This window comes from Cebidichthys violaceus, unplaced genomic scaffold (assembly GCF_023349555.1).
Source record: "Cebidichthys violaceus isolate CVI_PGR_0920_01 unplaced genomic scaffold, fCebVio1.0.p SCAF_139, whole genome shotgun sequence".
Taxonomy (NCBI): domain Eukaryota; kingdom Metazoa; phylum Chordata; class Actinopteri; order Perciformes; family Stichaeidae; genus Cebidichthys; species Cebidichthys violaceus.
In genome coordinates this window covers 164,885-192,415 of record NW_027176306.1, presented here as the reverse complement: position 1 = coordinate 192,415, position 27,531 = coordinate 164,885, and the positions used below count along the sequence as shown (strand labels likewise).

Here is a 27,531-nt window from a genome sequence, read left to right as displayed (position 1 = left end):
TTGGTACTTACTCAAACACAGAGCTGTCGTTCTGGTCCCCCCAGATGAGGATCTCTGTGATGGAGCGGATGGTCTCCACGAGAAGGTTTCGGTTGTGGTCCGTCACCGTGGTGTTTTTGGTGAGGACGTGGTACATATACCTGATGCAACGACATAAATGGGGGGGGGGGTAAAAGCACAGCTCGGTAATGATTTGTACAAATCTATCTCTAAAGCAAAACGGCAGAAAGACAAACTGAAGTGATATGAATACATGCCTGGAGGCCAGAGTAGTAAAAAAACAACAACAACCTATGTTCAAATAAAATCTGGATGTAAGAGAAGAAAAGAAAAAAATAGTTATTTATAGTTATTTGGATCATCTCCAAACAGTGTAATGTAATAGCAATCCAATTAAAGCCCCTACACTGTACAGCCACACAGGTGTTTTCACTTATTTCGCCTGATTGGACTACTTTTTCTTCTGTGTGTGTGTGTGTGTGTGTGTGTGTGTGTGTGTGTGTGTGTGTGTGTGTGTGTGTGCAGACTGAGCTGGATTATCTCCCTCACTCTGCGGTTAATTTGTTGCACCTGTTGTGATGGGACATCTTAAAAGTTCTTCCATCCTGACTGGTAACGTTACATAGATAGATGGTACTGGATCAGTAACAGAGAGCACAGCTTCCATCTACTTCAACCCGAGCAGATTTTCCCGCTTGTATGGACAGTTTATGATCAATACTGACTTCATTTTCCAAAAAAAACATGATAGAAATGTAACGTTACAGTGTCAATTTTGTATTAGGGTGGCTTTCCACTTGTGAGCTAACTCAACAGCTAACGTTAGCTCACATTTCTGTCCAACACTACCTTTTAAAACAGATCAACAAACATGCATTACATTAGCTGACTGGACAGCTACGGTTAACTGTTGTTGTTCTATCCGTTTACAACAAAGCTAATGATAACGCTGACTGTCGTTCTCAACCGGTAATCGTAGAGGCTAACGTTAGCATATCGAATACTTAGCTACTCACTTCAAATGGTCCAAGGAATGGATGTTTTTCGGTTTCCCCGGTCCTCCAACCCAGCTCCGTGACCGGCCAAACATGGTGGTGTTTTTTTTAGTTTTTTTTTTAAGTGGTGTAACGTTTTGACAGGCGCGTTATTTTTGCTAACGTTAGTGTCCGCATCTACACATAACACCCACTTTCCCCGTATGGATAGCTACTTAGCAAACAGAAGGTGATAGGCGGCGATAGCTGCGCGGAGGGGTCATTGCGTAACAGCGATTGTGAGCGGTTTGTCTGGGAGTTGTAGTTTTCTCCCATTGATATACCCTTGATACAGCCTGGAAAGCGAGTGGTTCTAAAACTACACCAGTCACTTCCTGTGTTAAGCAGTGACTGTTAAAACAGGCGACACGTCCTCGCGAGGGGCTATTTAACTGATCGACACCTCAGCGGCCAATCACGACCGAGCCTGACAAGCGGTGAGCCAATCAGCAGCCGATGCCTCCGATGACGCTTCGTGTGGTCAGGACTGTTTTGATGTAGTTGGCTAACATGTTTAGAAGGGACGTTTAGCTGTGAAATCATCGGCAGAAGCGTGTCTTTGTGGATGTTTCGTATTTCCCGGTACGGCTGTGCATACACGAACACTCCAAATAACTTTTAACGTATAGAAATGGTCGCGTTTGTTTTACGCTAGCATTGCATGCTACTGTTTTTAGCCCTAGCCAGCTGGCATGGCGTGAATTCCGCAAACCCGAAGGACCAATGTCAAGAATGCGTAGAGCTAGCTAACGGGGCTATTTTAATCTCGTCCGCCGGTTATTATTAGCTATGCATGCTCCGCCCCTAAGTCTACCTGTGTTGCTGTCGTTTTTTCTTCGGGACCGTGCAGATACGTTAGCACTCAAAAGCTGCCTCTCAATCACTGTTTGCAGGTCGGGACGAGCCGAGATGGACGCCCCATCCCCCCAGAGAGACTTCTAGCGGTGACACCAGCGACTCCCGGTTCCGCCACATCCTGGCCCCCGCAAACGCAACACAAACCGTGGCTCTCCTTCTTTTCTATGACACATCCGATTTATGCCCAGCTAGATTCGGTAGAATCGCTGTTGGACGAACTCCCATATATGTTTTATCTGGGCCTGTTCTTTGTGAACGTCCTGATCCTCTACTATGCCTTTCTAATGGAGTACATCGTCCTGAATGTGGGGATAGTGTTTCTTCCCGAGGATATGGACCAGGCGCTGGTGGACCTCGGGGTGCTGTCCGATCCGGCCTCTGTCCCTTATGACACGGACACGGAGTTGGATGTGTTCGAGGGGTATCTTGAGTGACACGGCGGTCCTGGAGGAAGAAAACTAAATTCGAGTGGTGGTGGTGGTGGTGGTGAAGATGCAGAGTTCCGGGACGGACTGGACCGGCGTGGACACTCACCCGGTCATTCATGTGGCGAAAAAGTCCCTCAAAGCGGATGCTTGTTGCTGCCTTTTCCTCACACAGACACACCAGTGAATAGGTAAGCAGAGCGCACGAGACATGTTTTGTTTTTTTAGGTCTTGCACTACACGATCCAGCGGTTCCCTCACAGAGCTAACAGCAAAAAAAACATGGGGAGCAGCTGATCCAAAGAGGTTTTGGTGATTTTTAAATATGATTTTTATTCCTAAAGCTCCCCCCTTGTTTTATGATATGTTGTATAATGAGCTATAAGAGATGTTTTGGTCATGATCTGTGTCTTTTTGTTTTGTTTACAGCTCTAGGTTCTCCGGGCTCAAAACAAAGGTAGCCTGAGGAAGAGATGCAGCACCGCCGCCCACATGACCAGAGCTCGTCCCGTGGGAGGAAGGAAGGAAGAGCTCTCGACAACGGCTCAGCTGTCGGGTCAGTCTGCTGTTGCCGTCCCGATCGCGATTGGCCGGTCGCACGCCATGACGGGGGGGGGGGGGGGGTCAGCGCTGGCATCTGTGTCCTTCGCTGTGGACACAATGAAAGATAAAAAATAAAAAAAGGAAGCGCAGTGTGCTCTCAAGTGGAAGGAGACAGCTGTTCCCTGTGGATGGGGGGGGGGGGGGGGGGAGAGGAGGAGAGACGAATGTTACCAGAGATGTGGCGCATGACTCAGACAAAGTAGTCCGATGTGACTCGGCATTTTCTGCCCAGGCCGTGCAGGAACCGAAAAATGTGTCTTTCTGAGGTCGCCCCCGTCTGCTTCAGGGACGTACACGCGCTCTCAGGAGCACAGCTGAACTCTGGGTAAACTGTGAGATATAGAGGAGAGGCCCTAATCTTTTCAAGCTCTCTTGTAAATCAGAACCGACACACTTCACTGTAATGCAGAACGTGTTATTTCTTTGATACAGTAAGGCCCTCTGATGATCTATACCACGTTAGTAATCGGGGTCTTCTGCACGTGTCATTTATTCCACGTAGACGTTTAACAGCTGTGTGCACAGCTGGCCAAAATGTGTCGAAGTGTTTTCAGTGTCAAAAGAAACCAGAATCCCAGATGATGTGCGTCACATATTTTGACTTTTTATCTTTTTTTTTCTATCCCATATTTGTTGCATTCATGTTCGTTTCAAATGTGCGTTGGACACACGAAGAACAGACTCAACGCACGACATTGGTTGTGTTTATAGAAGTGGTTTAGTTGACGGGATTCTGTTTCATCCTTCTGTTCAGTTTATTTATGGATTTTAGAATTCTGTTAATAAGATGTATATTCTTGGTGGCAATAATAAACACGATTCAAGCAATGAGGCGATTCCACACAAGACGTGCGTGAGCCTCGGAGGTACTGTCCATACTGTAGGTCGGTGGAGAGCGCCTACAGCCCAGCTAACTGACTAAATATTGATTTTTAAAAAAAAAAATTTTTTTATATATAAGAGGCAATAGAGGAACCAGTTTGTTTTTTTCCTCCACAGCACCAGAATAAGCAAACACAATAATCAGAGCGACGTGGTTGTTGTCCACCAAATAACTGAAGTCGTAGAGACGAAGAAAAAAAAAAGATTTGCTCGTGCACGTTTCATACTCTAAACACGCTTTAGTCTAGTAGCAACTCAAGAACAGTGGCGTGAATGATTCGGTCAGACATTGACGACCACACAGTTTAGGGACCAGACTGAGATTTACCTTTTTTTTTTTTTTTTTTTTAGACCCGATCCGTTGTGCCACGCAAGACAGAGAGTTCACACTGGAGTCCATCCAGTGTCCGTTAAGGGTTGCCGTTAACCAAATAGTTTCTTCTCGTTGGGTCGAGGCTGCCGGTGTGACACAAAAGCTCAGGATGCTAATATTCATGAAGTGTTGTGAAAAAAGGTGGAGAGCGTTAACGGCGACGTCAGTACGATGAGTCGAGTACAACTATTAAAGTCGCTGCCCGAGTTCTGATAAACGTGGAGGACACTCGTTTTGTATACAGACTGGTGTCGGCTGCAGCTGTGCTCGTCAAGGTTCCGATCGACCCCGCGAGACTCCACCTGGACCGTGACGGATCCGTCTACACGCAGCCTTCGCCCAGCGCTCGCGTCACCCCTCCACATCTGCTTCTTTGCAGACATGCGCATTCTGTAATAAGCTATGGATCGTAACAGAGATTTATTTTCCGATGTGTGTTTAATAAACTTTGAGCGAATGCCAGCTTTGTGTTTTCCTCCCGCCTCTTACTTTGTCGTCTCAGATGTGTGTTCGATGCGCTTTGATTCTCTTGCAGTAGACAGAAGTTCTTTAAAGTAGGACATGCTGATTCTCAGACTGTTGACATGTGCTCGTTCGGTGTCACTTTACATTTTGACCACAAGATGGCGTCAGACGACAACGATCGGAGCTGTGGCGGAAGCTACCGGCGGTCCTCTGGATGCCAGGACAATAATGTCCTACATCTATATACAGTTGTGTGGAAAAAGTGTTTGCCCCCTTCCTGGTTTCTTATCTTTTTGCATGTTTGTCACACTTAAAATGTTTCAGATCAAACAAATTTAAATATTAGACAAAGATAACACAAAATGCAGTTTTTAAGAGAAGGTTTTTATTAAGGGGGGGGAAAAAAAAAAAAAAAAAAAAAAAAAAAAATCCAAACCTACATGGCCCTGTGTGAAAAAGTGATTGCCCCCTAAACCTAATAACTGGTTGGGCCACCCTTAGCAGCAACAACTGCAATTTGCGATAACTGGCAATGAGTCCTTCACAGCGCTGTGGAGGTGTTTTGGCCCATTCATCTTTGCAGAATTGTTGTAATTCAGCCACATTGGATGGTTTTTCGAGCATGAAGCGCCTCATTAAGCTCACGCCACAGCATCTCAAATTGGATTCAGGTCAGGACTTTGACTAGGCCACTCCAAAAACCTTCATTTTGCTTTTCTTAAGCCGTTCAGAGGTGGACTTGCTGGTGTGTGTTTTTTGGATCATTGTCCTGCTGCAGAACCCAAGTGCGCTTCAGCTCGAGGTCACGAACAGATGGCCGGACATTCTCCTTCAGGATTTTTTTTTTGGTAGACAGCAGAATTCAGGGTTCCATTTACCACAGCAAGTCTTGCAGGTCCTGAAGCAGCAAAACAGCCCCAGACCATCACACCACAACCACCACGTTTGACTGTTGGTATGATGTTTTTATGAAATGCTGTGTCAGTTTTACGCCGGATGTAACGGGACGCACACCTTCCAAAAAGTTAAACTTTTGTCTCGTCAGTCCACAGAATATTTTCCCAAAAGTCTCGGGGATCATCAAGATGTTCTCTGGCAAAACTGAGACGAGCCTTTATGTTCTTTCTGCTCAGCAGTGGCTTTCGTCTTGGAACTCTGCCATGCAGGCCATTTGTGCCCAGTCTCTCTCTTATGGTGGAGTCATGAACACTGACCTTAACTGAGGCGAGTGAGGCCTGCAGTTCTTCGGACGTTGTTCTGGGGTCTTTCGTGACCTCTTGGAGGAGTCGTCGCTGCGCTCTCGGGGTAATTTCGGTCGGCCGGCCACTCCTGGGAAGGTTCACCACTGCTCCACGTTTTTCGCCATTTGTGGATAATGGCTCTCGCTGTGGTTCGCTGGAGTCCCAAAGCTTTAGAAATGGCTTTGTAACCTTTTCCAGACTGCTAGATCTCAATTACTTCGGTTCTCATTTGTTCCTGAATGTCTTTGGATCGCAGCATGATGTCTAGCTTTTGAGGCTCTTTCGGTCTACCTCACTTTGTCAGGCGGGTCCTATTTAAGTGATTTCTTGATTGAGAACAGGTGTGGCAGTAATCAGGCCTGGGTGTGCTTAGAGAAATTGAACTCAGCTTTCCAAAGATGTGATAAACCACAGTTCATTTATGTTTTAACAGGGGGGGGGGGGCAATCACTTTTTCACACAGGGCCATGTAGGTTTGTATTTTTTTTTTCCCCCTTAATAATACAAACCTTCATTTAGAAACTGCATTTTGTGTTTACTTGTGTTATCTTTGTCTAATATTTAAATTTGTTTGAAGATCTGAAACATTTTAAGTGTGACAAACATGCAAAAAAATAAGAAATCAGAAAGGGGGCAAACACTTTTTTCACACAACTGTGTGTGTATATATATATATACATGACATATTGTGATGAGCTGCACCGGTACATAATACCAGTGATATGTGTTACGCAGTCATGGAGTTCACCAAGGCGTGACACTATTTCACAAATAGTTAAATATGGAGGAACACATTTGAATAAATCCATTTCCCTTTTCTGTTTATTGAGAATCAAGTGTGGCTTTGTCCATTCACACGTTAACCAAATATAGAACTGTAATTCAATTCTAAGAGGGCTCGTAAACAAGTGCATACATATTAAGGCCTTTAGCATTAATCCACGAAGAAGGAAGAATACAAGTATCAGTTTCTAAGATCAATTACACAACCAAGATACGACTGAATATTAACATACAGAAGAAGCTAGAGTGTGTGAAGTATTTCACATCTAAAGTTAAAAAAAATTCTTTCATTTGAACCGACGAACAAAGGTGTGAGATGGGTGGTGGTTCGGAGGTCTGGGGGAACCAGGTCTAAATATCTAAACCTGAGTTAAATGTGTGATTCTCTGATATTTGAGCCCTTAAGTGACCTGATATCTATTTGTGTTTTGCAGCAGTCCTTTTCCATAATGGTGGGGGACATATAAATAATACAATCATTTTCAAAATCAAAAGCATCCGGGCCTCAGATATCCTGACTTTTAGTCTCAGATATTTGTCTCGCCCTCAAAGCACCGGATCCTTCATTTCCCATAATGCAACTCAACACCCTCCCTGTCTGGTAGGTGTGTGACAAGCGATAACCAAGTATTCACGATACCCGTTTTAGCATGATAGCACAACTGGGTCTGCCCCTCACTCTGCAACACGTCGGCGGGAACATGAATAAAGTAATATGATGAAGTCAGTGCTGCAGACACTAAAACGATGTAAAGGTCAGTTTGCATCAAAATAGAGAACAGAAAGCTGTTGGGAAGGAAGCGAAAATACGTTGGTAATAAACCGATGGACTCGGTAAACATATGAAATGAAAAGAGGAAAGGAAATAACGTACCTTGTGACAACATGAAATGTTTTATTTACATCAAAAGTGCCATGTGATTGCTAAGCAATGTCTCATTTACAGCCACAGAAGGAGTGCAAACGGTTAAAGTCACACAGTGAAGGACGCTCATCAAACAGCAGGCCCTGACAACAGACAGCAAACAAATCGATGATAGCTTAAAGACAAGTACCACAGTGCAAATGTGCTTCCTGAAGCTCTACCGAGCATCACAACGCAGCCGTACCGTACACACATGCAGTACCGTGTAACGCTGAATTATTCCCTCGTAGCGCGAGAACCTGGCGAGATCAACTGTTGAATGAAGCAGCGGAGAATATTTCCATTTTGGGTTTTGTTTTAGTGCGTTCTCTCTCTCTCTCTGTCTCTCTCTCTCTCTCTCGTGTGTGTTGTGTAGTGTGAACATGTACGCATGAGAAACACGATAAGAAGTCCATGTCAAGGTTTTCATAGCGTTCTACTGCGACTGGATCCGGTTGTCCTGCTGCTTAAGTCTCTCAAACACTCCGTATGGGATGCACTGGTTCCACATCCTGTGACGGAATGAGATGGAAAAAGATAGTATGATGCAATCTGACGTGCAAGTGAAGGAACCTAAATAACATCAACAAGTCTTTAGTTGTGGTTGTGGAGCTATTAAACCTAAAAAAAGAGGAACGGGACACACACACACACACAACCTTGTACTTCTATCTTTGTGAGGACACTCTCATTCCCTTTAACGATAAAAAGCTCAATACCTGACCCCAACCGTTACCTTAACCTAAAGCTCATTCTAACCTGAACCTTAAAACCAAGTCTGAACCCTCAAACAAGCCTTTAAAGGTCTGTCCATAAGTGAGGACCCTGAATGTCTCAAATTCACATTGGTCCTCCCAAAGATAGCTGTACAAGTACACACACACACACACACACACACACAGGGTTTTCTCACCTCAGAGTCTTCATTTTTTTACAGTTTCTCAGACTGGCTCCCAAACTCTGCGCTCCAACGTCTGTCAGCTTGTTAAACTTCACGCTGTCAAACAGAAAACAAGTTTACACTTTAAACGTCTCTTCAACATGTGAGTGACTACAGACCAACCGATCAGCTGATCAACATTTACATGTTTCCAATCATATTTCACTGGTTCCTCTTGTGTGTGTGTGTGTGTGTGTGTGTGTGTGTGTGTGTGTGTGTGTGTGTTTCAATGTCTTGTCTGTTGAGGGTTTGATGAGAGTCACTACAAAATACAGATGCGGCACATTTTCTCACTCAGCAAAGAAACACAGAGGTATTCCTCTGTGTTTCTACGCGATATCTGTTAAAGAGTCGGACATGAGGACGACAAGTTATCAAAGCGGTCTTACTCCAGGTCAGTGAGCGAAGCCACGTGTGGGAGGACAGCTGCTAAGCTCTCTGCCCCTTCATCCGAAATCTCATTACTGTAGAGACTGGAAAGAAAAAAGAGGAAGGTGAAATTATAGTGAGTCCACGGTATATATGTGTGTGTGTGTGTGTGTGTGTGTGTGTGTGTGTAATATATACCTTAAACAGTGCAGTTTGGGCAGATCCCTTAGTGTTGCTGCTAATTTTTGAACCCCCTGGTCTCCGATACAATTCTGTGAGAGACTAGAAACCACAAGTAGAGGGTTAACACATTGTTTCACACACACACACACACACACACACACACACACACACACAGTACATCATCACCATCCCTGCCTGAGTGGAGGAGGGTCGAACATGTTGTACTCACTTGAGTATCTCCAGGGAACCATGTGACACTAGAGCGTCAGCCAATTTCTCTGCTCCTTTGTCCCCTATCTTACTGTTCTCTAGACTGAAGGAGAGAAGAGAGAGAGAGAGACAGTCGGACACTCGGAAAAACAAACACACAAACACAGAGAGCGAACTAGAAGTACAGGTGTGCATATTTACTCTAAGTGCTGTAGGTTATGTAGACCTGGCAGGAGCTCCCAGAGCTTGGGAAGAGCCAGGGGACCTTTTTCTGGACCAAGCCTACAGAGAAAGATAATGTCATCACCATCATCACCACCACCACCACCGTCAGTTCAAATGTCAGAGCTATACTCACTCAAACTCCAGCTTGTGTAGCTCTTTGACGGCCGGTACTCCCTCTGCCAGAACGGAATCTGATTGGCTGGAACTACAATTAAACACAACACACACTTCAGAAGCCAGACACATACGTTTGTATGTTGAAAAGTGTCACTGTGTGTGTCTTTGTGTGTCTCTGTGTGTGTGTGTGTGTAGTGTGTTACCTGTCCGACAGCCTCTTGTGCATATGTATGTTCACCAGCTTTGCCAGGTGCTCCACGTGGCACACCTGTGTGGCTTTCAGAGGATGGATCTTGAATTTGGACACCGTCTCTTGTAGGAGGACTTCTTCGCCGCTGTGCTCTAGCTGCTCCCATAAGGTGATGACATCAGCAATGCATGCCCTAGAAGACAGCCAAGGGTTGACATTGGCGTCACTGAAATGTCAGCGGACACTGATGAAGGTGTAATACTACAGCCCCATGCACATCCCTTTGGATGTTCTGGATCCCAAACTTGACAGACCCTTATTAGCGTCGCTAAGCTATTGCTTTTTTTGAGATGTGCATTGTAACCAGTACCTATATGTGTTGATGTTGTCGAGCCCCACCAGAGCTCTGAGCCCCGAAATCTGTATCCCAGAACCCTCCAGATCCAAACAGAACCGTTTTCCTTCAGTTCCGCCCGTTTCGAGGACGTTCTGCACAGCGAACACGTCCGACGGCTTCAGTGGAACTCCGTGAAATGTCAGGACTTCTGGAAGATTCGCTGCCAGGTGAGCGACTAATCGCGCGCTGCCGCTGTCTCTGCTACCATCGCCATGCGTGGAGCTCGCCTCATAAACATAGTGGCAAGCCTCCAGGACCTGGGCGGGGCTCAGGTCACCGTGGGAGAGCCCCTCAAAGTGTCTTGTTACCAAAGCCTGCTTGGCGGCCACCATATCTCTGAAGGATGTCTCTGTGTGTGAGTGAAGCCTCTGCAGCTCCGTCTTTTTGTGGAACAGGAGACCGACCGCGAATCGCTGAGCGAGATCGACCTCCTCCCTCTGAGGCCGCCGCCGTTCCTTCTGGCCTGACTGGAAAGGGAGGGTCTGGAGGAAGGCGCGGTCTGTTACGGTCCTGGGGAAACAGAAAGTAAGAAAGAGTCAGGGAAATCCAGAGCACTGAAAGTAAAAGAGGAAAGGAGGCTGGGAGTGGAAAGGGATATGCTCTTGTGTTTTCAATCAAGGGGCACAGGAGATATCATGCCTGATTAAAACCTTAAAACTGCCTTTAATTCACGCTGTCAATCAACCACATCTCATGTAATCTTGAGGCCTATTTTCTTCTGAGTACTCAAGAAACTTTTACCTTGACAGAGACAGATGAACCGCTGCCAGGTAACTCTGAAGGAAAGGGTTGGCCCACAACAGGATGTGGTCATCACTTGCATCGGCGTCTTCAGTAGACGTCCTCCCCTTCTTTCCCCTCTTTTCTCTATTCTTCCGTGTTCTTATTTCTTCTCTGTCGTCTCTTCCTCCTCCCTCTCTCTCACCGCTTGAGGCACCTTGCCTCGTCCTCAGGTGGTAAGAGAAGAAGAGCCCCGTCCTGAGGCCGAACGCCTTGAGTTTGGCAGATATGGTCTGCTCTGTGGGCAGAATGGAAGAGTTTGCTTTGACCCCCTTCCAGGCCAGACAACTCAGCTGGGACAGCAACTCTCTCTCTGTTCTATCTACTTCCCTGCCAGCACTCTTCATTCCCTCCCCATCAACGTCATCTTCCTCTTTCTCGCTTTGGGTACGAGAGCGAGTGCGAACCAGTGCTCTGGACTTTGTCCGAGTGTTTTTTTTATGCCTATTCACTTGAGAACTTCTTGAGATTTGTGCCTGTGGTTTTTCTACTGATTGCACAGACACTTCTGATTGAGTTTCAGCCTCCGGGAGTGTGCTACTACGGTCCTTTTCCAGTTTCAGACGAAGCACTTGATGACAGAGCCCGGTTAAAGTTCTCGGCAGGTCCTCCGAACTTTTGCACCGCTCCAAAACCAAACAGACCAACCGACATAGTCCAGGGTTCAAACAGAGGAGTTGTAGATAGCTGCAGCTTTTCAAGCAGCTCAAAGCAGGTGCTCTGAGGTCAGGATCAGTGAAGTACTGGGATAAATATGTCTCTACGTTTGTGGGGTTAAAGCCACACACCTCCAAAAGACTGTCCGTCCGCCTGAGCAGCTGGCTGGCAGTGCCTCTCGGTCGAGTGGAGAGCAGAAGAGTGCAGCCTGGAAGGAGGACCCTCTGAAGGATGGCAGAATACAACTGTCTTACTGTGTAGTTCTGTGCTTTTCTGTCTTTTTGCAATGACGTTATCAAGTCTTTTTCTTGAGTCTGGAGAAGAAATTCATAGTCCCGCAACTCGTCGAACCCATCAAAAATGACGAGCACGCGCTTAGGGGCTGCGAGAATTTGAGCGTACACCGCCTCTGGGTCCATGCAGGAAGAGGCAAAAGAGGAGAAGTTTAAAAGAAGGGTCTGAAGGCTGTAGGTCGATTCCGACAAAGAGAGCGCTTTGCCGTCTAAAACGAAGACAAAGTCGAACTGTGGGATGCAGTTTGTGGACCAGTCAAGGCACAGTTTTCTGATAAGGGTGGTTTTCCCCATGCCGGCATTGCCGAGTAGCAATATGTAGCATTTGGGTTTGTCTCCATTTGAGCCTTCGAATATCTAGAGTGAAAAAAGACAAACGTGTCAGTGGTTTCAGCAATGTTCTTGACCCATTTGACTAGTCTTATCAACATATCAGAAATCTTATACTTCAAAGCATTAAGCTCGGCTGTGTTCAAAAAGCACTTGATCATGACTGTTTTTTACGACTGAATTAAAGCGAAACTCTTACCTGAATGTGCCCCAACAAGGTTTTTTGCCGATCCGTATCTCCCGTGATGACTAGTTCCTTGTCCAGGACTTTGTTGGTGTTCTTTCCAGAGCGGAAAATCTCTCTCTGGCTCACTTGCACATCTACATAATGAGAAGTCAGTCTAAGGCCTGACTCCATATCCTGGCAGGTTTGACTCATGTGTGCTTTGGCTTCCTGAATGTAGTCCTTTACAACCGCTGAAAAATAAACAAAACTGAATTTAAACCTGCTTCTCCGTGATTTATACAAGGTGTTTGTTTTTTTTACATCAAAGCAGAAGAGAGGAGTAAGGTAACGTACGTGGAATATCAAGGACTGTGGGAGACTGAGGAAGAGGTGATTCCTTACATGTAGACATCTCTGAAATGAAACAAACCAATGTATTTTGTATCATGGAGACAACTCTACAAAGGAGAAAGTAATCAGAGAGTAACTGGCTCTCACCATTGTTGGGGGAGAGGGGTAAGGCACAAGGTGGAGACATGGCTTTGCTAGCGGTGTTTGACAGAGATCCGGGTGGGGCTGAACTCATTTGGAATGGCGCTACCGCTCCGTCCACTACGAACACAATAGAAGCACTGTTAAGAACCTGCATTCACACATACCGAAGTCTGCAGAGAGTGGTTTCCATGTCGCTGCCATAAAGGCAGAGCTCAAACTGTACATGTGGAACCAGAATGAGATCTCTGCATACATGCACATGAGGTAAAGACCGGCAGACGCACACATGTGCGTGCACATCCCAGATTAAAGACTTTTTTACTCACTCGGGGAGAGGGGTGGCACTTGCTGTTTGAAGGGCGGTGAGGTAGCAGGAACTGTATAGGAAACAAGTGTTAGAGTATGTACTGTTGATATAGCATATGTTCAACACATATACATACATGAGGGGGCAAGGCAAGTTAATTAGTTTGACACATTTCATATACTAAGTGCTATAGAATACATTTAATAGTAAAAGAGTAACACGAAACAACACAAATGAAGTTCAGGATGTGGAATTAGATTCACAACAAATCTTCTGGGAGGTTCATCCCAGCATGCTAACTGCAGGCAGATTGGCATCCATTACTGTGAGTGGCAGTGTCCTTTTTTAATACAACCACTAACAGTCACCAAAGTTAGAAATGTTCAAATCCTTTTGTGGGTAAGGGGTCGGGGCTTTAAACAAAAGAGGACCAAGGACTGAGCCTTGAGAGACTCCGCAGTCCACTGGATACATACAGCTATTACAAACAGAGACCAAATATTCAACAATATTCAAAATCAATCTAATTGACTCAAATGCATCGCATGCATATATGTGAATACTCCACTCACCCAATATGTAAGTCGGTGTAGCAGCTGTATTGGGGAGTGGAAGTCTGATAAGCGGATGAGAGAGCCTCAGTGTCCGAACAACCTGATATGCTGGAGTGTCCTGTGGGATGGGGACAAACTGAATGGAGGGATGGAGATGAAGGATTCTTGGTGGAGTGGTGGAGAGGCCTGCCGTCTCCGGCGAACTCGGATCTGACCCCGTGTCAGTGCCTGCAAAAAGAAGCAGAGACAACATCTTTATCTTTTCTCCGCCGACATGCTTTGTTAACCTTGAGCGTATCAAAAACTGAGATTGGACAAAGAAAACAAGCTGATATTTGAGGTTCCAAGTGAATAACAAGGGATTTAGATTCAACAATTTTGTGGTCGAGACTAAAACTTTCACTTTAGCAGACTTCAAAAATCAAAGCTCAGTGCTCAAAAGGCGGCCAATAGCCCTGAACTTACAACAGAGTACAGCAAGTTATCGTCAACAACTCATCTGGAAAGAGAATAGTTGTCATCAAACTGAGAACTAGATTGGATATTTAAAAAGCACCAAAACTGATCTGGAGGAAACCGGGTGAAGTGAGAGTTCTTCTTTCAGTTTATCAACTTAATCTGATGACTTCAAAATTAAACTTCCTGTTTCTTGAACTGCAATCCAAATGGCAAGTCAAGCATAGCCAACCAACATCCCTTTAACCCATGAGTGTAATGTTTCTACCCGAGCCTCACAAGATTTGCCTTGGTTGTGAAATGTCACTTTATATATTTATTTATTTATTAAGTCTAATGTACAGGTGCTGGTCATAAAATTAGAATATCATCAAAAAGTTGATTTATTTCACTAATTCCATTCAAAAAGTGAAACTTGTCTATTATATTCATTCATTACACACAGACTGATATATTTCAAATGTTATATCTTTTAATTTTGATGATTATAACTGACAACTAAGGAAAATCCCAAATTCAGTATCTCAGAAAATTAGAATATTGTGAAAAGGTTCAATATTGAAGACACCTGGTGCCACACTCTAATCAGCTAATTAACTCAAAACACAGAGGCTGGCTGTTCACAGAGCTCTGTGTCCAAGCAGTAGTGGTTCTTGAAGCACTGACTCCAGCTGCAGTCCACTCTTTCTGAATCTCCCCCACATTTCTGAATCGGTTTTGTTTCACAATCCTCTCCAGGGTGCAGTTATCCCTATTGCTTGTACACTTTTTTTCTACCACATCTTTTCCTTCCCTTGGCCTCTCTATTAATGTGCTTGGACACAGAGCTCTGTGAACAGCCAGCCTCTTTTTGCAATGACCTTTTGCGTCTTGCCCTCCTTGTGCAAGCTGTCAATGGTCGTCTTTTGGACAACTGTCAAGTCAGCAGTCCTCCCCATGATTGTGTAGCCTACAGAACTAGACTGAGAGACCATTTAAAGGCCTTTGCAAGTGTTTTGAGTTAATTAGCTGATTAGAGTGTGGCACCAGGTGTCTTCAATATTGAACCTTTTCACAATATTCTAATTTTCTGAGATACTGAATTTGGGATTTTCCTTAGTTGTCAGTTATAATCATCAAAATTAAAAGAAATAAACATTTGAAATATATCAGTCTGTGTGTAATGAATGAATATAATAGACAAGTTTCACTTTTTGAATGGAATTAGTGAAATAAATCAACTTTTTGATGATATTCTAATTTTATGACCAGCACCTGTATAATGTTTATTCTGTATGAAGAAGCAGTTGAAGGACTATGAATGAGTTGGAAAAGTGGAAAGAGTATAAATGGAGATTTTTTTCCTGTTAACAAAGAGTGAGAGTTGTGGACTTTATTTTGAAAAAACAAGCATAATCCTGGGCTTCCTGTTAAGATACAGTTACGCTATGGAGCTGTGAATGTATTAATGAGTAGATGCAGTAAAATGTTTAAATTCTGAACATTTCTTCCTTCTTTTGCCAGAAAATGTGGAATATTTCTAAAATTATTAAAACTACGTATGATAAAGCAACAGCACACATGTCCTAACTGAGCTGAACGTTTTGATGTTTGAACAGAATTTCAACGTAGAAAAATGTGCAAGGAGTTGAATGACAAAAAACACGGCTGATCAAGAACTCATGTTTGCAATAGAAGAACATAGGCACTTGCTCTGTGTGGTTGTTTATGAGGGACGGTGGAAGTATATGTTGATGTTGTTAGTGTGTATATGTGGGTGAGTGTTCAGAAGCTTAAATGTTTCAAAAAATGTACAATGTCTATCTGTTCCCCTAAGAATTGCATCAGTTTACAGCAGGAACATTAGAAACTTACCTTGAGTGACAGACGGATCAGCCTGTGCCACTTTGGTTTTTGGTTGACCTGCAAGAGTTGAAGAACCAACATTACAACGTGGTTCTTAGCTAACCTCATATGAACCCAATTTCCTAAAGGAAAATATTGTATTAGCAAGTTTTAGCATCTTAGCATTTCTGCTAACGAATGCTGCACAGTTCCAGATGTTCCTGCTGCTCCACGCGGCCATTGGTTTCCATTATGACATTGTTGTTGCATGCTGATTAACTTTAAGTACAGATTCATTTGAAAACTCTGCAGATGTTGAAAACCATTGATGCCCGCTTGACGTTCACGGTGATGTTTCAAAAGTCTGCTAAATGATTTTCCTAATAGACGGACGTAGATGAAACCAATGGCGGCTTGAGAGATGGTTTGCAGAATTATTAAACATTAGCCCCAGGATGAGGCTAATGTGCCACGACAGAAACCAAACAGTCTGGGTAGGTCACCTGCTGCTCTTTGTCTTTTTGGCCTCGATGGTGTGATCTCATCAGTGCACTGTGATGACCGGGGAACTGGAGAGAAGACATTTTAAATAAAACATGTCAACTTTCCAAGTAAGTACAACGGATTCATTACTTGTAGAATGTTGTGTCTGCAATCCTAAAGTCAAGTTTTCTAAGACAAAGGAGTGATCAGGAGGGTTTTCACACGACCGAGCAGACTGCAGTTAGTAGCTTCTAGCTAGTGGACGGTTTTCTACCTCTGGGTCTTTTTCTCCTGTTATTTGTTTTGCTTGTATTTTCGTCCATCTGCTCCTGCTGGTGGCTGTCTGGGCCGGGCAGCTCCGGTGGCCCAGGAAGAGCACCTGAAGTGTTTGAAAGAGGAAGTAAAAGAGTCAGTGATGCAGTTAACAGACACGGTGGTTATTCTCATGCATTTCAGTAGTGAACAGAAAAACAGGGCAGTGAAGCGTGTTTCTCCAAACATCTTGCAGATTATAAAAAGGAAGTGGTAGACGGTAAAACTTCAAACATCACCATGGAAATAAATTCTTTACCCTTTTGGGTTTTGTTTTTTTTGGCATTGGCTTTACTTCCTTGGTGTTTGGGGTCTTACAGAAAAATCTATTTTTATCTTATTAAAACCCACTCGGAAAACTTCTATTCACACATTTACGGAAGGTGACAAAAATGCTAAAATGGCCAAACGGCATTGTTATTTTACCGAATAAGGAAATATATGAATTATATGTGATATGGACGGTGGCCTTCTATGATTAACACTTTGTAATCTCTAATAAAAGTTTTTTATATTCCTCCTCTACTTAGATTTATTGCTTGTTATGTGTTAGCAGTTGTAAAATGAAAACAATGACAAGAAGAGCTCCTTACAGCAGGTGCTGAGTTCATCCTCGCAATTCAAGCACGGATCATCAAAGAGCACATCGGTGTCGAGGTCAGGAACTGCTTAGAGGGAATCAGACAATAGATCGCCTTTGTGTTCATACTTGAATATGTGTGTTTATCTTCAGGGTGTTATTACATTCTGCAGACTGTAAATGAAAGGGAAAGTTTGATTGCAACTTACCCATAAACTTCCCGAGGTAATCATCGTTCATGAATTCAGACAAATCATCTAAAACACAAATAATGAGCATTATTATGAGTTGTCTTTCATGTCTTTCATTCAATATTTGCTAATGAATCGTTGAAAGTTGAAATTCTTATTATTTTATTTTTTTTCGGACATTGTATTTTGTAATTTATGTCATTTGCCCTCATTTATGTACTTTCTTTTGGTTTTTTTTCTTTCATTTCAAAAGGCTCAGGCGCACACACACACACACACACACACACACACACACACACACACACACACACACACACACACACACACACACACCGTTCTTCCATACACTGACTATATGACGTTTGCTGTCTTGTATCTCACTGTTCTTGTCGTCCTCTTGTTGTTATGTCTATGTATTGTCTCTTGTCTTGCAATAAATAAATAAAAAAAATAATAAAAAAGAAAGTTTCACAATGTCTGTTTCTGGGGCTGCTTTTCTTTATCCAGCATGTCTCAATTATAATATAATGATAATATAAGAAAATCAAGATATTAAACGCCAGAAATGTTTAAAAACTCGTTCCCATTCAGCCAACCAGCCCAGATCCTAGACCATCTTTTTTAAGTGGCTTTCCTTAATCCGGTTATGTCAAACATGCCCATTGGATTAGTGATTTGATTATTTCAATAATGAAGATCTCTATTGCTGCAGTTAATGCGACCGTGGCTTGGTGGTGACCCTGGCGTAATAAACTCAACTATATTTCCTCTAAAGCTCCGTCAGTATTCCTTGCCCTTTGCGGTGCATTTCTTTTATTAGGTCATCGGGATAAACACACGGTCTGCTCCACGCAATGGGGGCAAAAGCAGCAGCTTTCCATGTAAGCAGCGCGTTGCTCCATGTTCTAGAGTCTAGTCGGGTTATTCAAACTCAAACAGCACTCACCTGGTAGATCTCCCAAGAAAGGACAGATAAACGGGTCCTGATCCAATTCCTGCATCTTTACACCTGACACACACACACAAACACACACATAAAAGGAAATTAACATATTGACACATGAGTAGGGAAGTTGCGTGAGTACTGTGTTAAACTGAAGGCAACCTCTTGATCTGTGTGCACTGATAGGGTCCTCACAGACAGCAGCAGATGAGATGTCCACGTTTTGGCAGCCACAATGTGTTTGTTTTTGTTTTTTTAAATCTTATCAAGCTTTGCACATGTTCCCACTTTAAGTTTCAGAATTTCCTCATTTCGAAATGAAAACGCTGCCGTCCTTGTTATCTTCGAATACACAAAGGATGAGAAGATAAATGTAATCCTCTGAGTCACAAACCGTTTGTCCACTTTACTGTCACCGACATGCAAAAAATAATATTACTATTCAGCAAACAACAAGTCCAAGTGATATGGAGTATTAATGAGAATAACCCTTTTTAGCAAACAGTCCCATATTGAGCAACGCATAATGAAACATCCCTACTTACATGAATGTTAAGAGTCATTGTTGGTAATGACGATAAAGTCTGCGTCTCAATGTTTCAGTTTGAAGGGGTCAAAGGTCGTCACAAAAGATTATCAGACCAACCAATCATCAGCACTCAATTCAACGTGTGTGCTTGTGCGCGTGTGTGTGTGTCTCTACCGAAGGGATGTGGTTTTCTGCACTATATTTTGATGTGTGAGTGTGAGTGTGTGAGTGTGAGTGTGAGTGTGTGAGTGTGAGCGTGTGTGTGTGTGTGTGTGTGTTTCTTGTATTTCTTTTTCTTCTCTTTTGTTTTATTGTTTCGTTTTCTTTAACACGTTTGTCTGAACGTCACTTGTTGAAGTTGAAGTCTGGATCCTAACGTAAAGTATAGCGAGTTCAGAACATGTCGTGAGGGCCTACAAATAAAACGGCCTTGACCTCGATTGACGGAGGAGAACAGTGCCACTCCTGTTTCACACTGAGGTCATTACTTATTATTTTTAAACAGTTTTACATACACCATATGTACTGTACACGTCATGTAGCAATGTGCCATGTAGCAATTAAGATGCAAAATTAAACCAAGTAATGAAAAACAATAACTAAATGGGAGTTTGGGAGTCTAATAATACATGACATATGGAATTAGAACCACTTCATCGAGGAACGCGCGGCGTTCTGCAACGTGTGTTCGGGGACTCCAGTTGACAAGAAAGCAACAGTTAAGCTGAACAATCCTGTTCTGATTCACACAGATGGACAGAGAAACCGTATTACTCATCGTGACCAACGCTGCAGCGTGTTGCACAGTCATCGCAAAACGTGAACGCCTGCCTCCGTCTCGGCGCTGCAGCCGTCCAGGACGCTGAAAGGCTTCTCCTACCCTGAGCTCTCTCTCAAGTTCACTTTTTAGGAATCAAAAGGATGGCTTTCTTCGTCTTTTTACTAAAACGTCAAACGTGCACGACGCTATAGTCATAAATGAAAGACAGGGGGGTAGCGTTGTGACTCAGTGGTCTCTCTGTTCTGAAGGTGTCCCCGGGTTGCCTACATGTGTCGGGAACACGACGGTCTCAGTTTCGAGGCTCCTCAGGCACACGTCTGGTGGTGATGGCTTTCAGATGAGTTTGTGATGCTGTACAAATATTTGAGATCATTATCAAACTGGGTCAATTGAACTTGGAAACTTGGACAGGGGACGAGACAAAACCACCAACGAGCCGTTTGAGACGCTTGTCTTGATGACTCATTGAGCTACTTTGGACACAATAAATCACTACATTTTCTGATGACCCGATCCAGAAAGGGTTGTAGGTGGACAAAACAACAGAGTCTGGTGCCTGAAAGACCACAAAGGGAGTTAGGAGTTCCCTATAATTGGCGCATAGACGGTTCCTGTGTGTTTGGAGCAGAAAACAAGCAGATTCAGGAAAAAGGTGCTTCTGATGGAATGTTTAACCCCTCAGTCGGGTGGCGTCTGAGGGGTTAAACAAGCACCAGAAGCACCTGAACTGCTCTTTCTGTGCGGGGGTCATTTCATCTCCGTCCGACTGTGTTTAGTGCCCTCCATCACTTCTCAACCCTCTAGTCGGACCACCAACCTCAGGCCCCGCTAGAGGCTCCGCTTGAGGAAACGTTTGAAGAAAAGTAGCCGCCTGTATCTGAGTCATAAAACGTTTGAAATCCAAGATAGGCTTAGGATGGCACAGCCAGACTGGCAAATACAATGGCAGGTATGTTGTTTGACGACCTGTAAGGTTACATTGTATTAGCAGGTTGTGGTTAAAATTCCTGCCACACACACGCACGCACACACACACACACACACACACACACACACCCTTACCATACAAAACCACTCCAGAACCCTGACTTCCAGCCAGAACACAGACTGGTGGCATCAACTGTGGACTTTCAACTCAGTGTGAACCAATAAATATTGAAAATCCATATCCAAGTTTCCTGTTGCGCCGAGCATATCGTGTGCACTTGCTGTGTGCTGTAAATGATGACGATAATACATCAGGTGCCATTTTAGTCCATAATTTAAGAAATGATAGCAGTGGGTGCAGCATGATAACACGCAACAACAACAAAAAAGAAGCTATGAGGAAGTGGTCAACTTATTAAACACATTATCAGCTCTGTGACAGCAACCCCATCTATAACAACAAGACTACATGCTGCACAACACATGGCCGAGGTGAGGAAAAAAAGGAAAAACAAAGAAAAAGCCTTGAGTGTTGCTGAATCTTGATCATGAATAAGTGAACATAGCCACACTGGCCACACATCGCCTACTGTGCATGCGTTTAGTCTTTGCTTTCTTTTCATTCCCTGGAAGTCCCCCTAAATAACCTGCTTTCACTAACTTAACCTGCTTTCACCAACTTACCCTGCTTTCACTAACTTAACCTGCTTTCACTAACTTACCCCGCTTTCACTAACTTACCCCGCTTTCACCAACTTACCCCGCTTTCACTAACTTACTCCGCTTTCACTAACTTACCCCGCTTTCACCAACTTACCCCGCTTTCACCAACTTACCCCGCTTTCACCAACTTACCCCTGCTTTCACTAACTTAACCTGCTTTCACTAACTTACCCCTGCTTTCACTAACTTACTCCGCTTTCACCAACTTACCCCTGCTTTCACTAACTTACCCCTGCTTTCACTAACTTAACCTGCTTTCACTAACTTACCCCTGCTTTCACTAACTTAACCTGCTTTCACTAACTTACCCCTGCTTTCACTAACTTAACCTGCTTTCACTAACTTACCCCTGCTTTCACTAACTTACCCCTGCTTTCACTAACTTAACCTGCTTTCACTAACTTAACCTGTTTTCACTAACTTACTCCGCTTTCACCAACTTACCCCTGCTTTCACTAACTTACCCCTGCTTTCACTAACTTACCCCTGCTTTCACTAACTTAACCTGCTTTCACTAACTTACCCCTGCTTTCACTAACTTACCCCGCTTTCACTAACTTACTCCGCTTTCACCAACTTACCCCGCTTTCACTAACTTACCCCTGCTTTCACTAACTTACCCCGCTTTCACTAACTTACTCCGCTTTCACCAACTTACCCCTGCTTTCACTAACTTACCCCTGCTTTCACTAACTTAACCTGCTTTCACCAACTTACCCCTGCTTTCACTAACTTAACCTGTTTTCACTAACTTACCCCTGCTTTCACTAACTTACCCCTGTTTTCACTAACTTAACCTGCCAACGCCCTCTCATTAACTAAAGCACCATTTTGCGCATACAAAACATGTTGCAGTAGCGACACTTTACACATGCGTCATAGAGTTTACTTCACCTGAACGTTTGGAAGCACAAATAAAAAACACCACAGCTTAAAGAAGACTATCAAACGCATTATCTTTTTGGGGGTAAAATGTTACTTAAAGGCATAAAACATCAAATGGTAAAATGCATTTTTAGAAAACACATTTCCTTAATTCGGATTACCTAAATGACGCACAGCATTGATCAAACTGCGCATCAGTAGGACAACTTGAAATCACTACACAACGGAGCTCATGTACACAACACACTATTTAGAGAGGACCGAACATCGTCTCCTGCCCTTCTTTGTACACACGTGCCCGAGTCGCACCTTCGGATACTGAGAACAGTTACCTGCCTGTCGCCTCTCTGGATGATGCTCAGCATGTCCACTGAACTCCCGCTCTGAAGCTTCGTCTTCTTTTTGTTCCCGCGGTGCAATAAACTGTTCAGGTGCTGCTGTGTGCTTCAAACGCAGCACGCATTCTCTGATGCGCCTTATAATAGCTCCAGTCGGTGCGCACAACGGTCTGACATTAAACGGGGGTTTTACTTTCACTTTGACCCGATGGCGCACCAGCGGTGCCAATCTGTGGCGGGAATAGATGGGGGGCACCGGAGGCGGTTTCGGTTTAGGTCCTTGTGTATAACTGCCATCGCGAAGACAATCGAAAGCCCTGCCACTCCTTTAAAGGATCAGTTGAACACAGAGTCAAAGCTAAACCCTAAATAACTTCCTGCACACTGTACTTACAGCTCGCGCTCAAAATGCAGGTGCTGCTAATTAACACTGATCAGAGAAACCAGGCCAGACTAGAGGTCAGGGAGACAAATAGGTGCAGAGTTTAAACTGGCTTCCAGTACTTTCCTTTTACTTCATTACAAATCCATGCATTGGACTTCTCCAGGACTTGTCTTGGTTCTTTGGTCTTGGTCCTGAATCCACCAAGCCAGCCAGCGGCGACACACATTTCCGAAAAATAACCTCCCCTTTTGCATGTGAAGACGGCCAGCACCTGACTCAAAAGTCACCTTTTCTTTTTTCCCCCACGTGTTCCTGGCGCGGATCAGTTATTATACAAATCAGTTATTATACAAAAAAAAAGTCTCGGTTATCTTTTACATCTACTATTAATGTTGTCACGTCACTTCCCTCTACGTCTGAGGTCCTCTTTCTGATACATGTTCTGCTAGCGGAGCACTTTTACCTCGCAGGGCGCTTTTCTGTTCCAAATATTGCAAAAATTGAATAGATGCTCTTTTTGAAATGTGCTGATTCCCTGTGTGACGTCTGTCAACAAGTGAAAGGCAGCACACACACACACTCTCACATCGTGGTGCGTTGAAGGAAGCTGGAGGAGTCTAAATCAACAGTACCTCTTACCTGCTCTCTCTCTCTCTCTCTCTCTCTCTCTCTCTCTCTCTCTCTCTCTCTCTCTCTGCCGATTCAACAATGTATTATTGTGCCGGGCTGCCACACAGGTTGGCATCTAATCATTAACACCTGTTTTTCCACATAGTGACGCTGTCTAAAACCCTTCTGGCAAAAACAGCGTATGGGTACACGCACACACACACACACACACACACACACACACACACACACACACACACGGTCGATACTTGGAAATATGGCGTTTCATCCAAAAGGGAAATGGAAGAGTAAAAGTCGAAAGGCGGGAGGAAGCAAAGACAAAGGAAGGGGAGGTGGCGTTCAAGGCTTTGTGATGGCCGTCCATTCTTACGAAGTTGAGTGAGAGGCCGTCGCCTTTTGTTCTTCCTCTGGAACACAAACCCAAAAGTCGGCACTTGGCACAGGACAGGACACATTTATTCATGAATGCGCCACATGCTAATGGCTTCATAATAACAACAGGTAACACCCATGTGCATGAAAATTAATTAATTAATTGAATTACGTTACGTTCAACTAATCTCCTCTGGGCCCAACATTCTCGTTCTCTGCCTCAACTTTGCGTCGTGTTGCACTGATAGCAGGTCCCCCCCCCCCCCCCCCCCCCCCACGACGAAGTCCACCATGAACCCTTGAGCCCATGTGACCCCCCCCCCCTTTAATCCCTCCGTCCGAATCCTCCAATGGATCACCGCTCGAGCTCAAATTGAGCGAAATATTCAAGGGGATGTGACTTTTGATTATCTAAAACTACAGTATGAATATCAAATCGTCTGCATGACATCATCCTACACTCCTGAACAGCCGAAAAAAATACATTCTTCTTTGTTGCCGGCGTGGGACGGGCGCACCCTCTTTTCCTTATAATTAGCAGCCTGGGAATTACTCAAATCAAAAGTGAAAGTGAGGCACACCACAACCACCTAATCCTGTCCATACAATCAGCCTAGAACACTCCTAAACAAACACGACCTGCCACCTCATGCAGTGGAAAGTACCAATGGGGAAAGCGGAAAGCACCTGGAGACCTTTCTCTCAGCACCCATACAGCCATGAAATCAAAGGCTTCTGACGGTGTTCCTGTATAACCCCAGGCAAATCACGGAGACGAAAACAAACAAAGACACGGCAAGAGTGGACACGATATGATGATTGTGCGCCGACTTACCCCAGTGCGTCTCCACCCTCTCCTCAGCCTCTCCATTGTCGTGGGAATCCTCATCGCTGCAAGTGTTCGCACCGTAAGCAGCCCTGAAACCGTTTTCTGCGATGCCCAACGTCACGCTGGGATGTGCGTTGGAGTGAAAACAGTGGTCTCGGGCGTCGGTGTGAGTGTCCGTCGGCGCACAGGGAGACAATAAATGCGCAAAGTCTTCTGCAAACCCTGCGTCGGCGCCACATTGCGCCTCTCTCATCAGACAGAGCAGGTCCTCCGCTGTGTCCGCCTCCCAGCAGCCGTCCGGATTTCCCTCCAGCCCGCGTGTTGCGGCGCGGCCTTGAACAGGTGAGGCGCTTCTTCCCGCTTCGGAGGTTGAGCAGCGATCCACGTTCAGAAAGGTTGTCTCCGCGCCGTCGTCTGTGGAGAAACAGAGGCCCTCCGGTGCTCCTCCTGTATCCAGCGAGAGGCTTAGGCCCGTAACACATTTAAAGTTGTCAGCGTACAAATCTAATGTCCTGCAAGCGATTGCGAGCTCCGTTTCCTCTTCCATGTTCAAAGCGGGGCATTGTGCTTCACTGTCTGTTGGTGCACAGCCGGGAGTCATACAAGGAACCAGGGGCAGCAACATCCTCCGTCCTCTGTCCCAGTGCTGCCACAGAGGGACAGCTATCCCTCTAGTCGCCTCCTCTACCTGTTCTAACCACTCCTTCTCATTCTCCAAATTCCCCTCATCCACACTTTCATTATCACTTCCTGGCTTCTGCACTTCAGTTCTGCAATTTCATAGTCTACTCTGAGACCGCATTGGGTCATCACATATTATCGGCGTTCGTCCAACACTGGTGCCCTGACCCCCCCCCCCCTCAATAACTTGATGTTCATTCAGTGTTTTTCTGACCTGGACCCGGTGCCGTCAGGTTCATCCGCTGATGCTAAGTTGGTGCAGATGCCTCTGAGATGATCCGCTCCTCCACCGAAACCGTCCCGGCAGGGCCCGGATCTCGGCAGGCAGAGGCCCAGGTCAGAGCCAGCTGCACCCCTTCAGAACCTCCTCGAACTGGGCCATGCCGACGGCGTCTGCTCCCGGGACACTGATGTCTAAAACAACAACAAAAGAGACATCTACTAGAGATAATTGAGTTTTAGTTATTCATTTATCTTAGGGTTACACAATGATTTTGTTCGGGAGACGTTCTCATTAAAAGAGGGAAGAGCTTGTGTGGTTGGAGGGGGAGGTGTGTTGGAACACTCGTTTCAGCGCTCCGTTTAGGAATGCATGAGACTTTAATGTCGTCAGTATCATTAGGAAGTGAGGCTGGATTAACGCGTACAGAAGGAGAATACACGTTCAGCTTCGGGCCGGATACTTTCATCAATCTTCCTGCATCACCCCTGATGTTTATTCAGCAAACTAGAACGCATTCTGTCCCATGACACCGAATATTTTGCATTTTTTTTCATTCAAACAGTCCACACATATAATTTGAAGTGCAGTATCACACCCCACGCACTTCTATGACTAATAAAAACAACACAATTACACATGTAGGCATTTATTTATAGATGCTTGATTATCACATGTATTACTATATATATTATATTTTCATATAGTAGAATAATACTCTCTCTCTCTCTCTCTCTCTCTCTATATATATATATATATATATATATATATTGCTTATGATACTTTTCTCTGAATGCTTCTTATTTCTGAGCAACGTAAAAAATAAAATAAACAAAACAAAAACAGGTTGGATGGGTCATCGTTTCCCTGTGAGTCAGAATACAACAATGGAGGACATGCTTTTGTTTCTTTTTCTCAACTAAAAGCCCCTCCCCCATCCCCCCATGTTGACCCATCGTGATTTAACGCTTCCACACATTTACTTAGTTTTGCAGTCAGAGACACACGACAGCTGTTCACATGTCACCGAGCATTGATGAACACGGTGCGCTCTCTGTCCTCCAGTGAGCTAACCTGCATCACTCCGTTGTCTGTTCTAGGGAACAGAACTGGTTTGGCTAAACAATGAATGGCCAACTGCCATGCCTCCCATTAACACTTACTTCACTTCCTTGGTATCGCCACTGCGGCCTGCACCACAGAAGAGGTCATCAATTAACGGTGCATCTATACACAGATAATAGTCGTTTGCTGGTATATTAACGTTCAGAATTCAGAATTTAGCACCTTTGACAACAGGAAGGCAGCTCGTTAAAGTCGGTGCTCATTCTCGTCAAGAATAGTTCATTTAGAGGTTTTCTTAAAGCAGCTGAACTAATGTGTTATTATTCCATATAATCCACTGTTAATATTTGGTAACCTCATACTTTTATAACTCAACAGAGCGCAACCAACACAAGCATCAAATAAAAGTAGAGCTACGTGTGGGAAACACTGTTTCTGCGTGGCTGTTGTTGTATCCATTAGCAGGATGCAGATGCAGTTTCACATGTGTTTTTTGGTAAACCCTAGAGGAACTACCACCCTGTATGGCTACGTAAACACTCAGTCACACACTAACACACACTAATCATACATGGTGGCAAGACTTAAACCAGGGG

The 27,531-nt window shown here is 44.4% G+C and overlaps 3 protein-coding genes across 4 annotated transcripts in view; 1 reads left to right on the top strand and 2 right to left on the bottom strand.

Moving 5' to 3' along the window:
• The window catches only part of clec16a (C-type lectin domain containing 16A), a 34,485-nt gene extending 33,284 nt beyond the window's left edge, over positions 1 to 1,201 (bottom strand). Inside the window, exons 1-2 of the mRNA XM_068708197.1 lie at positions 1,017 to 1,201; positions 12 to 140 (exon numbers count right to left, since the gene is read on the bottom strand). Coding sequence (XP_068564298.1) covers positions 12 to 140; positions 1,017 to 1,090 — 203 coding nt within the window. The 5' untranslated portion in view covers positions 1,091 to 1,201. The remainder of the gene's footprint in view (positions 1 to 11; positions 141 to 1,016) is intronic.
• A 310-nt stretch (positions 1,202 to 1,511) lies between these two features.
• dexi (Dexi homolog (mouse)) lies at positions 1,512 to 4,637 on the top strand. The gene is made up of 4 exons (XM_068708196.1): positions 1,512 to 1,616; positions 1,928 to 2,508; positions 2,747 to 2,873; positions 4,154 to 4,637. The coding sequence occupies exon 2, from the start codon at positions 2,057 to 2,059 to the stop codon at positions 2,324 to 2,326; it is 270 nt and encodes an 89-aa protein (XP_068564297.1). The 5' UTR covers positions 1,512 to 1,616; positions 1,928 to 2,056; the 3' UTR covers positions 2,327 to 2,508; positions 2,747 to 2,873; positions 4,154 to 4,637.
• A 2,902-nt stretch (positions 4,638 to 7,539) lies between these two features.
• On the bottom strand, positions 7,540 to 25,649 carry ciita (class II, major histocompatibility complex, transactivator). 2 transcript variants are annotated; one of them, XM_068708194.1, is made up of 22 exons: positions 24,976 to 25,649; positions 18,574 to 18,636; positions 17,646 to 17,693; positions 17,450 to 17,521; positions 16,819 to 16,923; positions 16,565 to 16,630; positions 16,092 to 16,139; positions 13,800 to 14,009; positions 13,247 to 13,297; positions 12,924 to 13,037; positions 12,780 to 12,839; positions 12,459 to 12,676; positions 10,941 to 12,286; positions 10,173 to 10,709; positions 9,816 to 9,995; positions 9,629 to 9,700; positions 9,472 to 9,552; positions 9,290 to 9,373; positions 9,076 to 9,159; positions 8,898 to 8,981; positions 8,482 to 8,565; positions 7,540 to 8,080 (listed from the first exon to the last, which is right to left on the bottom strand). In XM_068708194.1, the coding sequence occupies exons 1-22, from the start codon at positions 25,592 to 25,594 to the stop codon at positions 8,005 to 8,007; spliced, it is 4,302 nt and encodes a 1,433-aa protein (XP_068564295.1). In that variant the 5' UTR covers positions 25,595 to 25,649; the 3' UTR covers positions 7,540 to 8,004. The 2 variants fall into 2 exon arrangements, with proteins under 2 accessions (XP_068564295.1, XP_068564296.1); XM_068708195.1 differs by lacking the exon at positions 24,976 to 25,649 and adding an exon at positions 22,748 to 22,933.
• Between the last annotated feature and the right edge of the window lie 1,882 nt (positions 25,650 to 27,531).